The following is a 15,550-nucleotide window of genomic DNA, read 5'->3' on the forward strand; positions in this document are numbered from 1 at the left end:
TATATCCTCATTCATCAGCCTGTCTCTCCATGTGGCTCCACAGGCTCTCACTCTTGACTTGTGTCCCTCCAACAACGTCCAAGCTTCACTTCCATACGTTAGAGTTGGTATCACAATACTGTCATGTAGTAACTTTTTCACTTCCATGCTCACAATAATAACACTCTTTATCTTATTCTTGCTATCCCATATATTATGAGGCATTTCTCTACCAAGCTGAACATATCTGTCTCATAACACTGGACTAAAATCTGACAGTTGTAAGCAATGTGCAGGATTCTGTCCAGAAACAGGAAAAAATAAAATGAGAAGGCAGAACTATCAAGTGTGCCAGATAAATTATACCACAACTATATCCATGCATTCATTACTCACATTTTCAAATTTCCATGGCTCCACTCCTGGAAAAATCCATACCTATTACATGAGCTTCAGCTCATTAAGTCAGTCTCCCAACAGCTGTAGCAGAATAAAACCCAATCACGTGCACGCCCATGCATACTTTATCCTTCTGTTTGTATCATTCACCAATTCCTTTTCTTCCTGTACATTTACATCTCATTTCCAAACTCTCAACTACCATATCAAGCCATCTTCACCTTGGTCTTTCATGCCTCCTCCCACCCTCAAGTGCACTAATATTTACCATTTTCACCACCTTAGTGATATGTATTCCCTCCATGTGGCCATACCATATCTAAGCACACACTCTTCCATCTTTGAATGAAGAACTTCTTTATTCCACACACCCCACTGGTAAAACTTAACTGGAGCATGTTTTTTTGACATACTGTACAAGCATTTCCCACAAAGACAGAAATTCACTACTCTCCACCACATTTCATCTGCTAAACATGCATAGTACCTCCACATTTTCATCTGCTAAACATACATAGTACCTCATCAGTACACTGTGTCTGCTGCCTTCCCATTCTTCATTTTTTTTTTTTTTTAACCCATGGATTGCAAGCCACAGCTCAGGCTGGGAAGCGTCGCACTGCGAGCCACAGCTCAGGCTGGGAAGCATCGCACTGCTAGCCACAGCTCAGGCTGGGAAGCGTTGTACTGCAAGCCACAGCTCAGGCTAGGATACGTTGAACTGCGAACCACAGCTTAGGCTGGGAAGTGTCGCACTGCAAGCCACAGCTCAGGTTGTGCTAACCTTCCAGTGGCCATGCATCACTGCTAACTACTCCACCCCTACGCAAACTTACGCATAGTGCTACGCAAAGACGGACAGTTTTTTTTTTTTTCACCAAATGATGACCTGGATGTTTATCTTCAAGTTTATAATAAACAAACACTAAGATTTTTTATTTTTTCTCACCTCCACCCCTATGCAAACTTCCAAATGGGGCTATGCAAAGATGGAGGGATTTTTTTTTTTTTTTCACCAGATAATGCCCTGGATGTTTATCTTCAAGTTGATAATGAACAAAAACTAAAAAAAAAGATTTTTTTGCGCACCACAGGGTGGGATAAAAAAAGGTAATTGCGCAATCCACGGGTTAAGGAAAATACACCAAGGTGTCCTTGAGAATTTTTTAAGGTGGCACTAGGATTTTACCTTCCCAGTTCAAATTGATGCATAAGAAACATGAGTCACTCTACAATACAGTTACTATGTTCAAAACTTTTAAGCAATGAAAAAGAGGAGCAGTAAAGCAAAGTTATATTGTCTGTTGGCTCACCTTCAATGGAAATGTGGTGTTGTGATGATGAGGGATATGTGGTGCAAGAAGTGGCCCAAGTCTAGTTAGCCTTTGGACCTCTCTAGTAACTACCAGGCGCACCTCCTCATCACTTTGCTGAACCTGCACCCACCGTGGCAGGGACTGATATGCCAGGTGAGGCTCTCTGTGCTCATCACTTGTACCCTGACACATCAATACACAAATCAGTTCAAACTATCATCAATAGCTTTGAAAATGGGTATTAAGTGCAAGACATTGATCACTGCAGGTACAGAGTAGGTACAGTATCTAAAATACTGTACATTACTGCAACAAGTAGCTAACACAGTAGAAAATTACTGTATAAAAATACATAAAATATTGCTTGTTTCATGACAGAATGCAATACCTGCTTACCATACTGCATGTGTAATTTTCCTTAATGACTGTATATCTCAGCTAATAAAAAATTACCTACCAATAAAGACAGAAGCAAGTACCAGTACTACACACCACAGTATCGTGTTTGGTAATAAAACCGAAGACTGTGCTGTTGCTAACGTACAGTCTGATCAGTCTTTTATGAGGTATGCTGAAGAAGTTATACTGTACTTAGTCTGGAGAAACAATTATGTTAAATTAGAGTATAATGTACCATTCATTCATCATCTAATTCTGAGCTGCCCCATGAGGAGCGTAGGAGCCCAGGGCTAGGCAAGTTCGTCCTGATATTTAAGATGAGAATGACCAGCCTCACTCATCCCGGAGTGGCCTTACATGAGAAATAAACCTAAAACACCCCTTGGATATAAACCTGCACCGGCTCAATCCAATTGGAAAGCCTTAATTACCCACTAAACCACCAGGCGCCATAATTTGGTTATATGGTTACCACCCAGCACAGTAAATGGTTTCCTGGTGTACAGGAAACCATTTGGCTTGTCACTCAGTGTTGAGTCACCCATGGACAGAAGGAAGATGAAAGAATGAAAGAAAGAGACAAAAGAGGATGGAAGGAAGGAAGGAAGGTAGGGTGGAATGGGCAGGCATCCAAGAGCAGAACTACACTGAGTGGATGTGGTTACTGTATTTTCTTAATTATGCACACATGTCTCTAAAGCTATACTGACACTGGAATAAAAACTTCACAGGACTAGGTTTTCCATCAGAAACATGAAAAGATTTAGGGAAAAAAAAAAATGACACTAACTGGAACCTCCATGTGAGAGAGAACAGGACAGGATGCAGCAGCATGGCTGGACCCACAAAGCTCACAAGCGCCAGCTGCAAATGACATTATTATAAATTAAAAGGGATACAGTTTTTCTGTTCAAAATCACTATAAAAAACATCAGCAAATTTAATGAACCTGAGCATACCACTATGGTACTAATTACCATATAAGGTACCAGCAGCTATTAAAAATTTCCTTCAGTTACATGAATACATATATAGTGGTAATATATGTATCAGCTTGATTACAATGCATTCTCCCATAATGCTCATTTATAATATGGTAGCCACTTGACTACATCCTATGTTACCATAAAGTGGCTATATCCACAACAAACTGAAATGTGAGTCCAAACATGGCAAAATACAGTATGGCATTATCTGTCACTTAACAGACATATCTGCCACAGCATGGGCCATGTATACAGTGCATTACTGCACTGTAATATTTTCAGCCCATTCCAGTAAATACAAGGGATGAAGTGATGGTGTGTTAAGTACCTGATAAATCTGGCTAGCCTAATGACAGCGGAGCACAGAAATGAGACATATTCTTCAGTAAACAGTATAACATCATTAAGCATAACAAGCATAGATAAGGGAACTCATGAAATTAGAATATGCATATCATTATAACTAAAAACTAGAACTGGATATGAGCAGGTCACATTTTTCATAAAACTGAGAACAGAAAGACACATACAGTAACAAGCGGTGATGTTAACTCCAAGACTGACTAAGAGGAGTGGGAAGGCAACTGATGACAGGGAGGGGGAAGTCTATTTGAGGTGCCTAGGACCAGAAAGTTGTAAGCAACATTTTATAAAGAATGGGAAATGAAGGCCTAAAGTTTAACTTTTGTCACTCGAAAACAATAATGATATTAACTTTTTTTTTTCTTTTTTTTTTTTACCAAAAATATGTAGGGGGATTTTCTGCGTATGCAATACAAGTGGCAGTGCACATGCACAGATGCTTAAAATATGCATAGGCCTATGTAAAAATTGGTAGGTATTGTACTGCGTTTTGGGGTGAGTATATTCATGCATTCAAAACATCATTACTCCATAACCAATAAAGTTATCAGGGTGAGGATTCTTTAATTTTGAAGAGGAATACCTAGAAAATGTTTGTGTATGCCTATCACCATGTTTGGGCGGCACACACATGCATAAATAGATCAAACATCAGTAACATGTTGTGAAATACAATACAGTACCACCAAAAACAAACAGCCTAAAATAAATACATAACATTCCCAGTGGAACGGCTGGTATCTTGTTTCCAAGAATCAGGAAGCTTTTTTTTTTTTTTTTTTTTTTTTTGTGTCCAACTCTAGGCAAAGGCTTCAGGGCCTATTTCTCAGGGGCAGTGGTCTATCCCAAGGCCCAGTAGTCCTCCTACACACCTCATGTCATCACTTCAGTGCTAATGCATGCTAGGGCTGTCTCATACAGGACTGGTGTATTGGTATTAGCGGGGGTACTTTTATGACATGTCGGTGAGTCTCGTGGTAGATCAGAAAAGTCTGCTTTTATGAAATTCAATCCTTAAACTGTTCCCTGCCCCAGCTGGGATTTGAACGTGGGCCCATTAGGACTGCAGGCCGCCTCTCTACCGAATCTGCCACCCTCATTTACTGGCCTTTTCCTTGGCATTGATGGCCCAAGTTGATCCAACGCCACTTCCTGCACATCATCAGTATCACTAAAAAAGATGGTATCACTCATGATTACATAGTAATAACAAAACCATTGTAAATATACAGAAAAAATAAGAGATGCACTATCATTGCTGCTGTATACATAAAGAACACAGGGAATGAATGTTAACAAATGGGATTGTGGGTAGAAGCCTAATGTGGAGAAGGGAGGAACACACTGATTGGCACATAACTTCCATGACTGTGTGCTCATTGGCTGGAGCTACCTACACGATGGTAGAGACAGGCTAAGACTGGTGGGCTAACTGATGAAGCAACATGGCTTCGTTTTTCGTTTTTTTAAAGGCTCCAACATGCTTGCACGTGTCGGCCTTGGTCACCTAATGGCAGCTCTCCACGCTGCACGATCCATTGCAGCCTCCCTGTTCAGTCCCTTAACCCTAAGGTCACACTTAATGACCTCGTCCCATGTCTTTCTCGGTCTACCCCTCATAACCCCACCCCCAATATTAACACTTCTCACCTTCCTAACCCAATTATCACCCCCCATCCTCTCCACATATCCAAACCACCTCAATCTACCTCTCCTCATCACAACACCAATACACTCCAGTCCCATCCTACCTCTCAACTCTTCCATTGTAAACCCAGCCCCTCCAGGCCTTGGACGCAGGGACGCACTGCACATCCACCTAATCATTGTCATTTCTGTACGTCTGAGCCAGCGAATATCTTCCTCCTTCACTGCCTAGATCTCACTGCCATACAGCATTACACTCCTAACACATGCTGCATACAAAGACCCCTTAGTATGTAGGGAGAGCCCTCTCAATGTCAGGAGAGGCAAGAGCTCCCTGAACTTCTTCCAACCACTTCTCACCCTAGCCACAGAGCTAGCTCCAGCCCCACCTCCAGCACACAACATGTCTCCCAAATAACAAAACTCTTCCACACACTCAAGAGATTCACCAGCAAATTCAATCCTTTCACGTCTGACAATCTCCACCTGCTCACCCCGGCACGCCGTACACATAAAATCAGCATTATCTCGCAGTCTACCTCTGATACCACTACATCTCTTATGCACCCATTTATCACACACACCGCACAAGATGGAATTACTTCCCACGCCCTTGTGGCAAACTGCACATGGCCACTCTCCCTCGTCTTTGACAGTACCGCCACCAACCCTAGATATCATCACTTTTGTTTTATCTGCATTTACCCTTAAACCCTTTTGCCCCATACCATCTCTCCACTTCCTAAACCTTTCCTCCGCTTCCCTTTCATTCTCTGCAATCAACACCAAATCATCAGCATACAACAACTCCCACGGAAGTCCGTTTCTAAAGTCACGTGAAAGGGCTTCAAGTACCATGATAAACAACATGGGACTCAAGACTGACCCCTGATGCACACCAACACTCACGGAAAACTCATCACTCAAATCTACATTCACTCTCATCTGGGTGTGAGCACCCACATACATGGCCATAACCATTCTCTAATGTGTTATTTAAAGAGACAAAGTTCACCTATGGCCATCTGGTCCTATGACGTGAGCCACCAGCCATTTATACTGCTCTTAGGCACCAAAGTCATTACTCTTTGATAGTATTTTGATCATACCTGCAAGACCAGAAAGGCTTAAATACATCCACCATGAAACAGAGGACAGTTTGGGATATTTAACTCTGTTTTCAGTGAGGAGGTGCTTATGACCTTCTAGTCCTACATACCTCATTTATAAATGCTGTAATGCTGTACAGTACTAAGTAGCAGAACACAGTAGCTTGGTGATGATTCTGTCATGATCATGCCTGCTCAGGAAGGTTTCCAGAAAGCAGCATGGTGAGTATGGCAGGCCTTGGTCGAGCAGACTGACAAACATCAGACCGGAAAGGAGAAATTAGGAAGAGGTCTTTGTTTTGCTGTGGACTTAGGTAAACAAATCATAATGATATCTTGTGATGGGGGGGGGGGAAAGAACTTTCCATAATAAAAATCAATATAAAAAGGCCAATTTCACAACACTTATTTTGTCTCTAAAGAAAACAGCATTAACACGAGGCGTCCCGACGACTTATGGATACGTCACCACGTTTTGTCCCAGTGACACCCGATGATATATCTATACGTTTTGCAATTGCAAGGTCCGTCATTTGCACATTTTTCAAGTTTCACGGGTGATTTTTGGTAGGCATATGTGGGAGACCTTCCTCTACCCAATGCCAGGCAGGGATAATGCCTGGCCCCACCTGATCTCCCCCCCCCCGGCATGCCATTTTCTCGGCAACGCATCTGTTAGCAGTGACCTGGCCAGTAAAGACATGTCGCACCATGGTCTCTCCAATGACCAAATTCAAGGCGAAAGTGATTCCTGAGGTGGAGGACAAAGGAAGAAATATGCCAGAGGAAGAAACAAGCAGAAGTGATGAGGCGGTAATGTTGTAAAAGAAGGTGCCATATGTTGATGTTTTTGGTGGGTGAACAACGTTTATATCGCCTACATTATTGTCTGAAAACCAATATACTCTTGTAATACATATAAATACGTACCAAATAAATAAATAAATATCTAACCAGTTATGAATGGTTTGAAATAGCTACCCCTCCCATAGAAAACATTTTCTCTCGAGCCTGGCCCGAGAGAACACGGTAACATGGTAAAGGTACTCTTACTTCTACTGTATTTTTAAACTCAACTGAGCACTTGCTCTCTGAAAATTCAATGTTTCTCATAAAAAGCAGAGGTTTTAGCAAAAAAAAAAAAAAAAAAAAAGCCGGGATTGGGGGGGGTCACTGGTGAAAAATCTGCCGGAACATAATGGGTTAAGGACAAGTAAGGACTCTTACAGTTCCCAAACTTTCAATATAGTGCAAACTATTTACAATAATATACAGTACTCTAATTCAGCTGAAGCATCTGCTGAGCTGCAAAACTATCTATCTATCTATCTATAGCCCGACGCCCTAATCCCGCAAAGGGTGGCCGCAGACAAAACGCCTCCAAGTCACTCTGTCACCCACCATTTGACTCCCCTCCCCCCAACTCACCCCCCCCTCCCTCATATACCTCTCAACTCCATCCCTCCACCTCATCCTCGGTCTACCCCTCCTTCCACCTCACCTACATACACCCTCTTAGTCAGTGTTTCATTCTCCATTCTCTCCACATGTCCAAACCACCTCAGTGTATTTCTCCTAATCTTTTCAACCACATCCACATCTACCCCACAACGTTCCTTCACTTCTTCATTCGTCAACCTGTCTCTCCACGTCACTCCACATGCTCCTCTCAAGTAACTGCAAAACTACAGGTATGTAAAAAAGAAAAAATACTGGGTAGCTCTCACAGCAATGAAGCCACGCAGCATGCAGAGCATGATGATAAAAAATGTGTTAGCAAACATCAGTTAGCTAAATATTTTCAGGCATTTCAAACAATGATTCATCCATCCATCTTCCAATCCTACATTGCCCCATGAGGAGCGTAGGAGCCCGGGGCTAGACAGTTGGTCCTGACATTTAAGATGAGAGTGACCAACCTCACTCATCCCTGAGTGGCATTACATGAGCAATAAACCCCAATCACCCCTTGGATATAAACCTTCACCGGCTCAATCCAACTGGAGCACAATAATTACACATAAACCACCAGGCGCCAAAATATGGTTATATGGTTACCACCCAGCATAGTAAATGGTTTCCTGGTGTACAGGAAACCATTTGACTTGTCACTCAGTGTAGAGTCACCCACAGGCAGAAGGGAGAGGAAAGAATGAAGGAATGAAAGACAGAAGAAGATGGAAGGAAAGTAACTGATGAAATTCACAGTAAGAAAAAAATAGCAAAACTGTATCCTGACCTTAACAACACTTAACACAAGACAGTGAGAACTGAGAAACTGAAAAACAAAGTGAAACCACTGAAATTATGTTGATGGAATCATAAGAAAATGGGAGGATGAAAAAACAAAAGCAATGTTGGCAACCAAAAGAAACCCAAAATACTGTATTTTCATATTTATGGAAAGAAAAAGCTAAAAACCCATGCAAAAATACGTTCTTTGGAAACTGAAAATGGTGAAACTATAGATGACCCAAGAAAAATAGCAAATCACCTGGAAGAAGAAATGAGTATGTACGTGGGTATAGTATTCCAGTGATAGAAAACAAAATATTTGATTCTGAAGTTTTTCATTGTTAATGATAATCCATCTCTTGCTAAAAGCCTTAATCCTGTAAGGGGTGACCACAAACAAATCGCCTTCATGTTGCCCTGTCCCCTGCCATTTCACTGAATTCAACACACATCCCCCTCTCTCATGTAGCTTGCTACCTCTCACTCCATCCATCCCTCTCCTCGCTTCCACCCCACTAACATACATTCTCCTCGTTAGTCTCTCGCTTTCCATCCTCTCCACATGGCCAAACCACCTCAATGCATTTTTCCTAGTGCTTTCTAGCACATCCACATCCACACCAAAATGCTCCTTCACTTCCTCATTTGTCAATCTGTCTCTCCACATGCTCCTCTCAAATAACTCATTATAACTACTCTCACTCTTGACTTGTGTCCTTCCAACAAGGTCCAGGCTTCACTTCCATACATTAGAGTTGGCATCACAATACCACAGAATCATGCAATGACTTTTTCACTTCCATGCTCACTTCCCTATTTCTTATCATTGCTTTCAAAGAACCAGCAACCTTTCTTCCTTGTTGTACTCTTTTGAGCACTTCATCCTCTAAACTTCCATCCCTACCAGTACTCATCACACTCCCCAAGTACTTAAATGCACTAACATTTTCCATTTCCACATCCTCCAACCTCACTGTACATCAGTGACTTCATTTCTCATACGGACCATGACTTTACGCTTCCCTACATTCACCTACAATCATGCTAAATCTGTTCTTCGCTTCCTAAAAATCATTTCATCCATACTAAATGCTCTGAACTCTCCAACTCGAATTCTGCCCATTCCTTCTGGCCATCCATCCATCATCCAATCCTATGTTGTGAGTGAGGTGGAGGGGGGAAGAGGAAGGGGGAGGCCGAGAATGAGATGGAGGGATGGGGTGGAGAGGTATATGAGAGGGGCAGGTGTGAGTTGGGAGCGAGGCAGTGAAATGGCGGGGGACAGGGCGACATGTAGGCGATTTGTTTGTGGCTACCCCGAACAGATTGAGGCGTCTGGCAATAAAAAGATAGATAGAAATGTTGGAAAATGCATTTGTGATGGATACTGTAGCTAGGGCTATGTGGAGAAGAAACACAATGAGGTGGTTTGGCCATGTGGACAGGATGGACAGTGAGAGACTGATGAGGAAAATGCATGTGAATGAGGTGTTGGGGGGGGGAGAGGATGGGGGAGGCCAAGGATGAGATGCAGGGATAGAGTGGAGAGGTAGATGAGATAGGACGGTGTGAGCTGGGAGCAGGGCAATGAAATGGCAGGGGACAGGGCGACATGGAGGTGACTTGTTTGGGGCCACCCCTTATGGGATTACAGCATCTGGCAATAGATGGATAGATAGTAATCTGCGTCTGTTAGTTGGATGTAACGACATTATTACCAGCAATTGGAGTTCCACTTGCAATGAGTTTGTTAACTGTTTTGATGAATCAGCCTTGTCTTGCTAGACAGCCACCTATCCAATGCAACAGCTTTGCTAAGGTGCAAACAGTAAGAAAAGCAATCATGATCGGCCTGCAAGCCGTTTACCTTCTTCTTCTGGGTATAATGGGCCATGGTCGAGGAAGCCGTTAACCCACAAACATGTTAGAACATGTTAGCCTGCAAGGGAAGGGTGTACACAGTCCTGGCAGAGGGATGGTTCACCCACTCCTGTAAAATCATCGCATGGGCCACTCGCTCTGGCGCTGGCCATGTTTTATGAGGCCTTGGTCAAAGGCGATCATCAACCAGCTGCATTATACTTTGACTACAACATTGTACTGAAGTGGGGGGTTTCCGAAATGGCCATGGTAAAATCACCTAAATCTACCAAATACAGTAAACATACACCTCAAACACGAGCTTTGCACTCTTTCACTTACTGACAGACTCGGCCATTTTCATCCCATCTCACTGGAGCTCTTGAATATGTGTTTTACATCATGCCATCTGTGTAGTCTAAACAACAATATCACAGCCAAATAACATAAACAGCTGTAAAACCCGTTAAGAAATGGTACAACTATAAGTCAGCTGCTCAGGACGAACATACCATCTCAAACACTTTATACACTTTAATTTATACGCAGACTTTTTATTTTATAAAACTTAAGCAAGCTATGCCTGAAAACAGTAAAAAAATTAAAATATTAATGTGATTTAGATGAAAATATTACAAAATTTTGAAAAGAAAAAACTAAAATGGTACGCATTCCGAGAACTACTATCAAGCGAGTTTGTGTACAAACCACACCGCGTAACTTGTGTGTCCACCGCCAGGGCGGCGCTGGTGTAGCGCCAAACTAAAACACCACTGCGATGACCGCGGTTTTACGGAGTTGCTCGGTGGGTTTCTGAAAGCAGCCGATGATTCCGGAATGTACAGAGCCATGGTCCACCGTGCAGCTTACGGATGCAAAAATGGCCACAGAAATTCATCGAAGAGAGATGGCATAACATTTCACAAGTAAGAAATAGGCTATATTTTGTTGCTAATTGTATTAGGTTACTGCCCACTGGGGAGGGGCGAGAAGATTCTTCCCCAGATTCCTACATGAACGAGGAAATTAAAAAGGGTCCATTTATCTCCAGTCTTTCTCTTCATGTCCTCTTCTGTTCACACTCTCTTGTAGATACTGCCATGTTTCTTCCTGCCTTTATCAATTTGCACAATCGGCTTCATGGCATGGATAGTCAAAGGACTTCCCACACCAATTCAGCATCATTACTTCGACGTAAAACAACTTCAACATCACTATCATTTCAACGTTAATACTACACTCTTTTCCATTTCTGCCCGTTACCAATCTCTACCCCAATGCCATAAAGGGTACGTTCTGCACTGCAGCAACCTATGGCGTTGTTTTATACTCTTGGTTAAATGTACCCCATATAATTCGTTGAGCTAGGGAGGAAAAATAAATAAAAGCGACGAGTGCGGGTGTTTCAAGATGGCGGTCAAAGACACGATCGCGGCGGAGATGGCCCACTGAGCTCCTTGGAGAAGGTACGAGCGTGTAACTTTGGCCGCCACATTGAAACACCCGCACTCGTCGCCTCCATTTAGCTTGCTGTTTCTGTCTCGCAGTTGCTTACATAAGCTAAGCAGTGAGATAGCCTATCATTACTATAGAGCTCAGTGGTACAAACGTACCAGCCCATCACATTGATTTTGCACTAATACAAGTTCAGGTAATCCTTAAGGAGACATAAGACCACTCATCCATATATAAAAATAAGAATGAGAAAGCTCCTCCATATGATGATCACTGGTGATTAAGAGCTCAGTGGTTTTCGCACATCGCCAGATGGCGTCCGCTGAAGTATTATTTCGATTGAGCACTGATAAAATCAGCAGTAAACAATAGCTTAGCACCATAAAAATTATAAGAAAAATATGGAAAAGAGCCAGAGAGAAAGAGGAAGTGAATCTGTAAAGCATTTTTACCGCTTAAATTAAACCGTAAGTTTACTATTTTAAATCTGAGTGTCAGATAATGAGACATGACTGAAGCTATCTTGTGATAAAAAGTATTTTGCAACGAAATGTGCCGATTCGGTAATTTCTGGGCCGAATCAGTAGTCCACTGCCGAGTTTGTAATTCGTCGGCTTGTTGCAGAGATAGAGCTGTTAGTCTGTCGGGGAAGGATTTGAACTACAGTATAATACTAGTCATGGAGCTCTTCACATATAGCAACCTCGTACACGCCATTGCTGGAGGAAGTGTGAGTAGTTTGCATGCTATTGCCAACTTTTATTTATTTATTTATTTTTTTTTTTTGTTCCACCAGTTAACCGGGTTGACGAAGCATTATCATGGCATTGACACCTCTTATGGGTACTTGTGTAGAATTGCTTTAGTTAAGTTTGAAATGTTTATTGTTGTAAAGGTATAGAGAGTGCATATACAATAAAAGAATGTGGTGGGTCGTGCCACACACCTCCTTCAGCAAAATTGTAGTCAGTGGTTACAAATTTGTGCATAGTGTAAAACATAGTGGTGAGTCGTGTCACATTCCTTCAGCAAACAGAGATGTATGGTAACTTTGTAAAATACATTTAGTAGATATAGTTTATACAGAGTGACCCCCAAAAAACTCCCACATTTCGAAAGGCTGTAGCACTGGCAGTAGTGAGGCGGGAGGGGCGGGGCAAGGGTCTGTTGGTAGCCCAACCCCAATCATCCTCATTCACCAACATGGCGTGGTCGGGAACACACTGTGCATTCGCTGTCGAAGCATTCTCCACAAACAACCATTCCGTGATCGCCATGCAGAGGGCATTTCGAAGACGATTCAGTATTCCACGGAACCAAAACGTTCCAGATCAGAAAACTATCTTGCAGTGGGTTGAGAATTTCAGGGCAACCGGCTCAGCTTTAAAAAAAAAAATCATCTGGTTGACCTGGGAGCGCTCGTATACCTGAGAATATTGAAGCATTGAGGCGATCTCATGTGCAGTCTCCGAGACTTTCTGCGCGGAAGCATGCTTTAGCTGTAAGGATGTCCTGGGAAACTGCAAGGAGAATCTTACACAAAGACCTTCACTTCCATCCATACAACCAATGGAGATAGCCACTGTTCCACCCGACATGCCCTGTCAAGCCATGGCAGCCTTCAGAAATCACCTACAAGCATGTATAGACAATGATGGCCACCATTTGGAGGATGTCTTCTTTAAAACTTGATGAATAAAAACTGTATTGAATGAAGTTTCATGTGTGCAAATAATATTTGAATTATCTTTTACCATTTTTTATTTTATTTACCTTTGAAATGTGGGAGGTTTTCTGGGTCACCCTTTACTACAAAATGTAAAGGAAAGAGTATGGTATATCACATAGTAGAGAGAAGTAGCATTAAAGTACCGTAATATAGAAGTATTACCACTATGGCACTTGCATTACCTGCAACAAGAATAACATACCACCATGTCACTATGTCCAAGGTTGCCAACTTGGTGCTTTTGGACCGTGCTAGATCTAGTGTTTTTTTTTTTATAATTTAGCACTAATAAATGATAGATTTTTTTTTTCTATATCTAGCGCATTTTGAAGTCCAATTTAGCGCAAAAATTTGAACTGTCCACCTTTAGTTCAGTGCGTTTAAAGTTCAGCTTAGCACTTTTGAAGATTTCTGCTTGGCAACACTGACTATGTTGTATGGGGTAAGTGAGTGATGGCAAAAGCACACACACCAACACATCTCCAGCTCTCTCTCTCTCTCTCTTCATTACTTATACCATAATTTTTACATTTCCTTCTCTGGCACAGTACACTCAGGTGCTTACTATTACAGTAGGTTGAGAATTATATATATTTGTTAGTGGCTATGGCTAGGCTGCACTAGGCAGTCTATGACATAAATTTACAAGTGAAATATGTACAGCATTGAGAAACATACTGTAATTAATGTGGCATTTGCCAAGAAATTCGGGTAATTCAAGATTAAAAACTAACAAATACAGGTATATACCTGTAGTTGTACGTGTAACTGCTGAATGCAGATAATGAATGTAGTGCCTTCTAGAACCTTGGTGCAAATTCAGGATATTCATGGAGAATTGAAATTAACACAATGTCATTGGTTAGCCATGAGATTTGCTCAGAGTACTAAGATGTGGATTCTTATACCAGTACAGTATTTTGCAGTAAGAGGACATTATATAATACTGTATAATGATGCTTGTGCAGCACAAACTGCACAGGGAATGGGGTCATCTTTAGTGAATTCCCGATAATACACTCAATCCTCGTAAATCGCGTGTTTATAAATCACGGCTAAGTGGCTGTCAGACTGCCGGCACCCTTAAATCGCGGATCTAAGCACTGAAGTGGGCCTTTTCCGTGGAGAATCGTAAACCGCGGCATTCAATTTGAAAATCGCGACTCAACAACCAATCACCACCCGTCCCTGGTGACAAGTGTGCATACTAATGCTGCAGAGTTAATGAGAAACATCAGGAACTCATCACCCACTATTTTGTCCGGGTAAGGGCAGAAGCTGAGCCTGAACCACAGCCAGGCCCTTCACACACTGAGGACGTGGATGACGTAGCATCTGTCATCTCTGAGGCGGACTTTGAGGGCTTCCTGAGGGAGGCATAGGAACTGGAGAAAGGAGAACAGCATGAGGGAGCACCCCCATCTCATGCTGAGAGGTTCTAAGTTCTTCCCAGCACCACCCCACTCCATTCACTTAAGCGATATCGTCATAGGATTAAGGCGAGATCCCTTAACATTGCCTATTTCTATTAAATACATGCACTGAATATTCCTAAATTTGTATATGTTTGATGGTGCCTAGATAGGTGTCGGTAGGGTGCTGTGGGAGGTGGTTGGCCAAAGTCCAGACCCAAATTCATTTTTCACATAAGAGTTATTATTTATAAACCGCGGAATTTATAAATCATGGCAGTGGTCCAGACCCAAATTGCCGCGATTTACGAGGATTGAGTGTATAACCAAGGCTTAGTCTCATAATAATGTCATAAAGTCCATCTGTTTGGCCATTTGTTTCCTGAGTATTCAGGGACATATTCGCTTTATGAAGAGAGCCTGAGTTTTGTTTCTCCACATTGTAACCTATATACCGAGCTGTTAATTTCTGTATTTTCAGTTCTGTTATCATTTCATCCAAATATGGAATTCATTATTTTTTTTCTTAACCAGTTGTTAGCTTTCTCAGTGACAAGAATTTTTAGTACCAACACTTACCACCGCATCAATAATGTCAGTCTAGATTTTTTGTTTGTTTGTTTTCTGAAATTTCGGGCAGAGGCTGGTCTTCATACAGCCA

At 42.0% G+C, this 15,550-nt stretch overlaps 2 protein-coding genes across 2 annotated transcripts in view; one reads left to right on the plus strand and one right to left on the minus strand.

The window, feature by feature from the left end:
• The window catches only part of LOC145399008 (uncharacterized), a 75,661-nt gene extending 65,334 nt beyond the window's left edge, over window positions 1–10,327 (minus strand). Inside the window, exons 1-2 of the mRNA XM_080271736.1 lie at window positions 10,301–10,327; window positions 1,692–1,877 (exon numbers count right to left, since the gene is read on the minus strand). Coding sequence (XP_080127862.1) covers window positions 1,692–1,877; window positions 10,301–10,327 — 213 coding nt within the window. The remainder of the gene's footprint in view (window positions 1–1,691; window positions 1,878–10,300) is intronic.
• A 2,059-nt stretch (window positions 10,328–12,386) lies between these two features.
• PMP34 (Peroxisomal Membrane Protein 34) overlaps window positions 12,387–15,550 on the plus strand; it is a 55,580-nt gene continuing 52,416 nt past the window's right edge. The window contains exon 1 of the mRNA XM_080271665.1: window positions 12,387–12,478. Within this exon, the coding sequence (XP_080127791.1) occupies window positions 12,428–12,478 (51 nt within the window). The 5' untranslated portion in view covers window positions 12,387–12,427. The remainder of the gene's footprint in view (window positions 12,479–15,550) is intronic.

Source organism: Coenobita brevimanus, chromosome 47 (genome assembly GCF_032717465.1).
Source record: "Coenobita brevimanus isolate Jiangsu-jjx chromosome 47, ASM3271746v2, whole genome shotgun sequence".
In the NCBI taxonomy this organism is placed as follows: domain Eukaryota; kingdom Metazoa; phylum Arthropoda; class Malacostraca; order Decapoda; family Coenobitidae; genus Coenobita; species Coenobita brevimanus.